This window comes from Pelecanus crispus, unplaced genomic scaffold (assembly GCF_030463565.1).
Source record: "Pelecanus crispus isolate bPelCri1 unplaced genomic scaffold, bPelCri1.pri SCAFFOLD_210, whole genome shotgun sequence".
Classification (NCBI taxonomy): domain Eukaryota; kingdom Metazoa; phylum Chordata; class Aves; order Pelecaniformes; family Pelecanidae; genus Pelecanus; species Pelecanus crispus.
This window is the reverse complement of record NW_027461298.1, coordinates 56660-62659: the sequence shown is the minus strand read 5'-3', so window position 1 is coordinate 62659 and position 6000 is coordinate 56660. Positions and strand designations below refer to the sequence as shown.

Here is a 6000-nt window from a genome sequence, read left to right as displayed (position 1 = left end):
GCGCTGGCGGAGGCCATGGAGCCGCTTTACCGGCTGCTGCGCGACGCCACCGGCTTCTGGTACCACAACTGCTCCCAGCGCTGCCTGACCTTCTCCGACATCGCGCCGCGGGGGCTGGCGTCCGGCGAGCGCCGTAGCTGGCTGGTGCTGCAGCGTTTCGTGGAGGGTTTCTTCCTGCACCCGGTGGGGCTGGAGGTGCTGGTGGACCACCGGGACCCCGACCCGCGGCGCTGGGCGGTGCGGCAGCTCTGGTACAACGGGCAGTACTTCTCCAGCCCGCAGGAGCTGGCCGACCGCTACGAGCAGGGGACGCTGGCGGTGGCCCGCCTGGCCGAGCCCCCGTCCCGGCAGCTTTTCTCCAGCTACGAGCCCCGCGGGCGCTTCGCCACCGGCACCCCCACCGAGGTGCACGGGGCCAAGGTGTGCGAGCCCCAGGGCCGGCGCTACCGGCTGCGGGGCAACCAGCTGGAGTACGGGGGCTGGAGCCTGGCCTTCCGCCTGCGCTCCTCCGCCGGCCTCCAGCTCTTCAACCTGCGCTTCAACGGGGAGCGCCTGGCCTACGAGGTGAGCGTGCAGGAGGCCATCGCCTTCTACGGGGGCCACACGCCGGCGGCCATGCAGACCAAGTACATGGACGCCGGCTGGGGCATGGGCTCCGTCACCTACGAGCTGGCCCGCGGCATCGACTGCCCCGAGGCGGCCACCTACCTGGACGCCCACCACCTCTACGACACCGACGGGCCGGCGCGCTTCGCCGCGGCCATCTGCGTCTTCGAGCTGCCCACCGGCGTCCCGCTCCGCCGCCACTTCGACAGCGACTTCCAGGGGGGGTTCCACTTCTACGCCGGCCTGGAGGGGCAGGCGCTGGTCCTGCGCACCACCTCCACCGTCTACAACTACGACTACATCTGGGACTTCCTCCTCTACCCCAACGGCGTGATGGAGGCCAAGGTCCACGCCACCGGCTTCATCCACGCCACCTTCTACACGCCGCAGGGCCGGCGCTACGGCAGCCGCGTCCACAGCCACGTCCTGGGCAACCTCCACACCCACCTGGTGCACTACAAGGTGGACTTGGACGTCGCAGGTGCAGCCCCCCCCCCGCCGCCCCGCAGCCCCCCTGCTCCCTCGGCCGGACCCCCGGCGCCGGGGAGGGCGCGGGGAGGTGGGACCGGGCCCCACGCCGGGCTCTCGGAGGCCTCGTCCCCGGGGAAGCGTTGCCGTCCCGGCATCGCCCGGACCCTCCGAAGATGACCCCCTGCGAGGCGGCATCTCCGCGGGGATGTGGCTGCGCCCCGGGCCCTGCCGCCGCTCACGGCGCTCTCCGCTTGCAGGCACCGGCAACAGCTTTGAGACGATGGATGTGCGCTTCGAGAACATCTCCAACCCCTGGAGCCCGGGCGCCCGCGTGGTGCAGCCCTGGCTGCACCGGCAGCCCCGACGCAGCGAGCGCCAGGCCGCCTTCCCCTTCGGCAAGGCGCTGCCGCGCTACCTGCTCTTCTACAACCCGCATCGGCGCAACCGCTGGGGCCACCCGCGCAGCTACCGCATCCAGCACAGCTCCCACGCCGCGCGGGTGCTGCCGCGGGGCTGGCAGGAGGAGAAGGGCATCTCCTGGGGCAGGTGGGGCGGGCGCTCCACGCGGCACGAGGACGCGGCTCCTTCCGGCCCCGGTGGGCTCCGGCACGGCCGGCCCCGCCGTCCGTGCGCCAAATCCCGAGCGTCGCCCAGCCGCCGCCGTCGCGGCACGGGGACCTTCCCCTGGCAGCGCCTCGTGCCCCCGGCTCCCTGTCCCCACGCCGGCCGCCATTCCGCAGGCTGAGCCGGTCGCGGTCACGGCCGCCGTCATCCCTGGCTGGGGGGTGACCCCCGGAGAGACCCCCCCGCCCCGTCCCTGCCGCCGCACCCGCCCGAGGGGGGCACCAGGGGCCCAGCCGCGAGCCCCCCGGCTGAGGGGCACCCCGGCCCCCCTGGCCTGGCACGGCAGGGACGTGGCCGGTGGCCTCAGCAGCGTGGGCCGCTGTGCCGAGCCCCCCGCGCATTTGGGGAGCCCTGCGGGCCCCCTCGCCTGCCGCCAGCCCCCCCGTGTCCCCTCTGTCAGCTGGGCGGGCGGTGGCCCAGCTCGGGGAGGGGTGGGAGATGGGGTGTCTCCCCCGCCACGGCACCCACGTGGGGGGCTCTGCCCGCTCCCCGCGCTCTGCGGCGGGGGCCTGATCCTGCCCCGTCGCCCGCAGGTATCACCTGGCCGTGACGCGGCACCACGAGGACGAGGGCAGCAGCAGCAGCATCTACACCCAGAACGACCCCTGGGACCCCCTGGTCAGCTTCGAGGGCTTCCTCCGCAACAACGAGACCATCGAGGACCAGGTGCCGGCCCCGGGGGCGCGGGGCGGGGGGGGGGACGCAGCCTGGGCGCCGCGGCCCCGGGGGGCCGGCAGGAGCTGGCGGCGCCCGCGGCGGGGGTCCGCCGCGCCCCGCTGACGGCCGTGGCCCGCGCCAGGACTTGGTGGCCTGGGTGACCGTCGGCTTCCTGCACGTCCCGCACGCCGAGGACGTCCCTAACACGGCCACCCCCGGCAACGCCGTCGGCTTCTTCCTGCGCCCCTTCAACTTCTTCGACGAGGACCCCTCGGTGGCCTCCCGCAGCCCCCGTCATCGTCCGGCCCGCTGGACCCCCCCACCTTCTCCCGGCTGGAGATCCAGCGCTGGACGCCCGACAGCCCCGGCCCCTGCGTCGCGCCGGGGCCCTTCACCTACAACGGCACGTACCGGCAGGAGTGACCTGCCCGGGGCCCGGGCACCCCGTGCCACGCAGGACGGGGGCTGCCGCGGGGACGCCGAGGCGTGGGGGCCGTGCCGTGCCACACCGTGCCACGCCACGCCACGCCACGCCGCGCTGCGTCCCGGGCTCAGTAAAGGCGATGCCACCTCCTCCGGGCCCGTCTCTGCCGCGGGGACGCCGAGGCGTGGGGGCGATGCCGTGCCACGCCGTGCCACGCCACGCCACGCCACGCCACGCCGCGCCCGTCCCGGGCTCAGTAAAGGCGACGCCACCTCCTCCGGGCCCATCTCTGCCTGGGCCGCGTGGCAGCCCTGGCACCGCCGCTGGCACCGGCGCCGGTGCGGACACGGGGAGCGCCCTGCCCCGCCGATGGCTGTTGCAATCTTTAATTGCGCCACGGCTCAAGGCTGCTCCCCCCCCCCCCGCCCCCCGCACCCCTCCCCTGGCCTTTGCACCCCGCGGGGCCGCGGCACACGTGGGACGGGTGCTGGCGTCGCCCCGGGGGCGATGCCCCCGACCCTTCCCACCCGTGGGGTGCTGCCCCCCAACCCACGGCAGCCTCCCGGGGCGGCACAGCTCTGCCGCGGCCCCGTCCCGAGCGCAGCCGCACACAGAGCCGGGGTGTCTGTCCGGTTTATTTTTGGGGGGGGGGTGGGGGGGCACCTACCGCGGAAGGCGACATGCAGGGCTGCGTGAAACGGCAGGTCGGGCGCACGCGGCGCCCGGCTACGGGACGACGGCACGAACACGGCACACGCTACCGGGAGCCGGCGGGTGAGCGGGGTGGGTGGGCAGCAGCCCCACAGCCCCCCCCCCCATATTGGGGTGCCCCCCTCCCCGTGCGTGGGGTGGCACCGTGGGCTGGGACGGTGCTGGCGGGGCTGCACCCCCACCCCCCCCACCACCCCGTTGCGGGGGGAGCGGCCAGGGGACCCCCAGCTGGGGGGGATCCGGGGGAATTGGGGGGCACCCCCAGACCCACGGCGCTGCCCCACAGCCGTCCCCCAGCCAGGACAAGGACGGGGACACGGCCGGGGGGGGGGCCCACGCACCCACCCCGCGCCTCCGCCCCCGCGCTGCGGCTCAGCGCACACGCACATGCATGCACACGTGTGCACACGCGTGCCGCAGCGGCGGGCAGGAGGCACGGCTGGGGTGGGCGGACACGTGCACGCGTCCGCGTGGGCACAGCCTGTCTGTCTGTCCCGCGGGAGCAGCACGCATGTCCCGGTGCAGCGGGAGCCCCCCCCCCCCCCCCCCCCAACCCGAGAGCACACGCGGCGTCCCGGGGCGCTGGGCACGAGAACACACGCACGCACACACACACGTGTGCACACACGCACGCACGCACGCACATACACATGCACAGACAGGGCGAGCGCAGGCCGGCAGACCCGCAGCCTGTGGAAACACGCGTGACACACGCATGTGCGCACACCCCTCGCAGCCCCCCCCCCCCCCCCCCCCCACCATGCTCCCCCCGTCGCGCCGCCGGCCCCGGCGTGGGGGTCTGGCTGTGGGGAAGGGGCTGTGGGGCCGCGGCTCTACGAGGAGGAGGAGGAGGAAGGGGAGGCGAAGAGCAGCACACGTCCGACAGTCCTGCCAGCCGAGCCCTGGAAGCGCCGGCGCGGCGGCGGGGCGGGGGGCCTGGCCCCCCAGGTTAGACCAGCTAACGTGGGGGTGCCGAGGGGCTCCCGCCGCCCCCCCAAACCCGCAGAGCTGCCGGCGACGGGAGGGGATTGTCCGTGGGGGACGGCGGCCTGGAGCCCACCGGCCCGGCCGGCGGCTTGGGGACGGGGGGTCCCGCGTCACGCCGGGGGTCCCGGCCCCGTCCCCTGCCCTGCCCATTAACTCCCGGGGTCGGAGCAGTGTCTATGCAGCGTCTGTGTGTCCGGCGCGGCGGCCAGCTGTCCGGGCAGGGAGAGGCGTCGTGGCGTGGCCGCCGTCGGCTCCACCAGCAGCACCACGTCCGGCGGCGGCGGCGGCGGCGGCGGTGGCTCGTGGCGGGGGTCCGGGGCGCGCGGCAGCTCCAGCGGCACCGGGTAGCTGGGAACCTGCGGGAGCGAGGGCAGCCGGCGTCGCCGCTCCGCTTTGGGGATGGGGTGAAGGGGGGCTGCCCCACGCTTTGGGGGCTGCGCTCACCTGAGAGAGCGGCTGGATGGGGGTGATGGGGAGGACGGGCTGCAGCGGGCACGGGGGGCCGGGGGGTTGGTGGGGGGACGAAACCGCGCTGTAGGCGGGGGGCACCAGCACGGCCTGCCGCTGCAGGAGCTGCACGATGGAGCTGATGTCCGCCGCCATGCGGGTCTCCAGCCTGCGGACAGACGCGCGTCGGCGGGGCGCGCGCGGGGCGCTGCGCGCCGCGAGGCGGCAAGACCCCACGGGAGCCCCCCAATCGCCCCCGTCGGGGCGATTGGGGGGCTCCCGTGGGGTCTTGCCGCCCCTCTTAACCCCCTCCCCGGTACCTGTTGAGCTGCTTTTGGAGCACGTCGAGGCGCGTCTCCACCTCGGAGCGTTGCCGGCGGCTCATGGCCGGCAGCGGGATGCTGAGGGCGGCGTGAGCCGGGATGGTGCAGCGCGGCAGCTCCTGGTACTGCCGCCCCCGGCTCTCCCCCCAGAAGCTGAAGATGTTGGAGACCCCCGAGAAGGCTCCTGTAAGGGTGAGGGGGGGGGGGTGTGTGAAAAGCGGTGGCCTTAGGGTCTGCCAGCAGGCACGGAGCGGGGAGAAACGCGGGGTGCGGAGCGTGGGGTGCAGAGAGCACGGAGCAAAGGGGATGCACAGAGTATGGAGCAAAGGGGGTGCACGGAGCAAAGGGGGGGTGCACAAACGTGGAGCAAAGGGGGGGTGCACGGAGCGTGGAGCAAAGGGGATGCAGAGAGCACGGAGCAAAGGGGATGCAGAGCATGGAGGAAAGGGGGTGCACAGAGCGTGGAGCAAAGGGGATGCAGAGCATGGGGCAAACTGGGGTGCACAGAGCACAGAGCAAAGGGGGTGCACAAACATGGAGCAAAGGGGGTGCACGGAGCGTGGAGCAAAGCGGGGTGCGCAGAGCAAAGGGGTGCACGGAGCAAAGGGGGACACAGCATGGAGCAAAATGGGGTGCACAGGGCGTGGAGCAAAGGGGGTGCAGAGCATGGAGCAAAGCGGGGTGCACAGAGCACAGAGCAAAGGGGGGTGCACGGAGCGGGGAGCAAAGGGGGTGCAAAGAGTGTGGAGC

At 74.1% G+C, this 6000-nt stretch overlaps 2 protein-coding genes across 2 annotated transcripts in view; one reads left to right on the top strand and one right to left on the bottom strand.

Annotated features, from left to right (window-relative positions):
* Positions 1-3: 3 nt before the first annotated feature.
* AOC1 (amine oxidase copper containing 1) lies at positions 4-2781 on the top strand (the record flags this gene model as incomplete). Its single annotated transcript, XM_075727365.1, is given in 5 exon segments — positions 4-1087; positions 1335-1623; positions 2235-2367; positions 2501-2653; positions 2656-2781. Coding segments are annotated over 5 exon segments (1785 nt in total), but the record flags the coding sequence as incomplete, so codon positions are not given.
* A 1848-nt stretch (positions 2782-4629) lies between these two features.
* The window catches only part of KCNH2 (potassium voltage-gated channel subfamily H member 2), a 34859-nt gene continuing 33488 nt past the window's right edge, over positions 4630-6000 (bottom strand). The window contains exons 12-14 of the mRNA XM_075727364.1: positions 5248-5434; positions 4925-5096; positions 4630-4836 (exon numbers count right to left, since the gene is read on the bottom strand). Coding sequence (XP_075583479.1) covers positions 4630-4836; positions 4925-5096; positions 5248-5434 — 566 coding nt within the window. The remainder of the gene's footprint in view (positions 4837-4924; positions 5097-5247; positions 5435-6000) is intronic.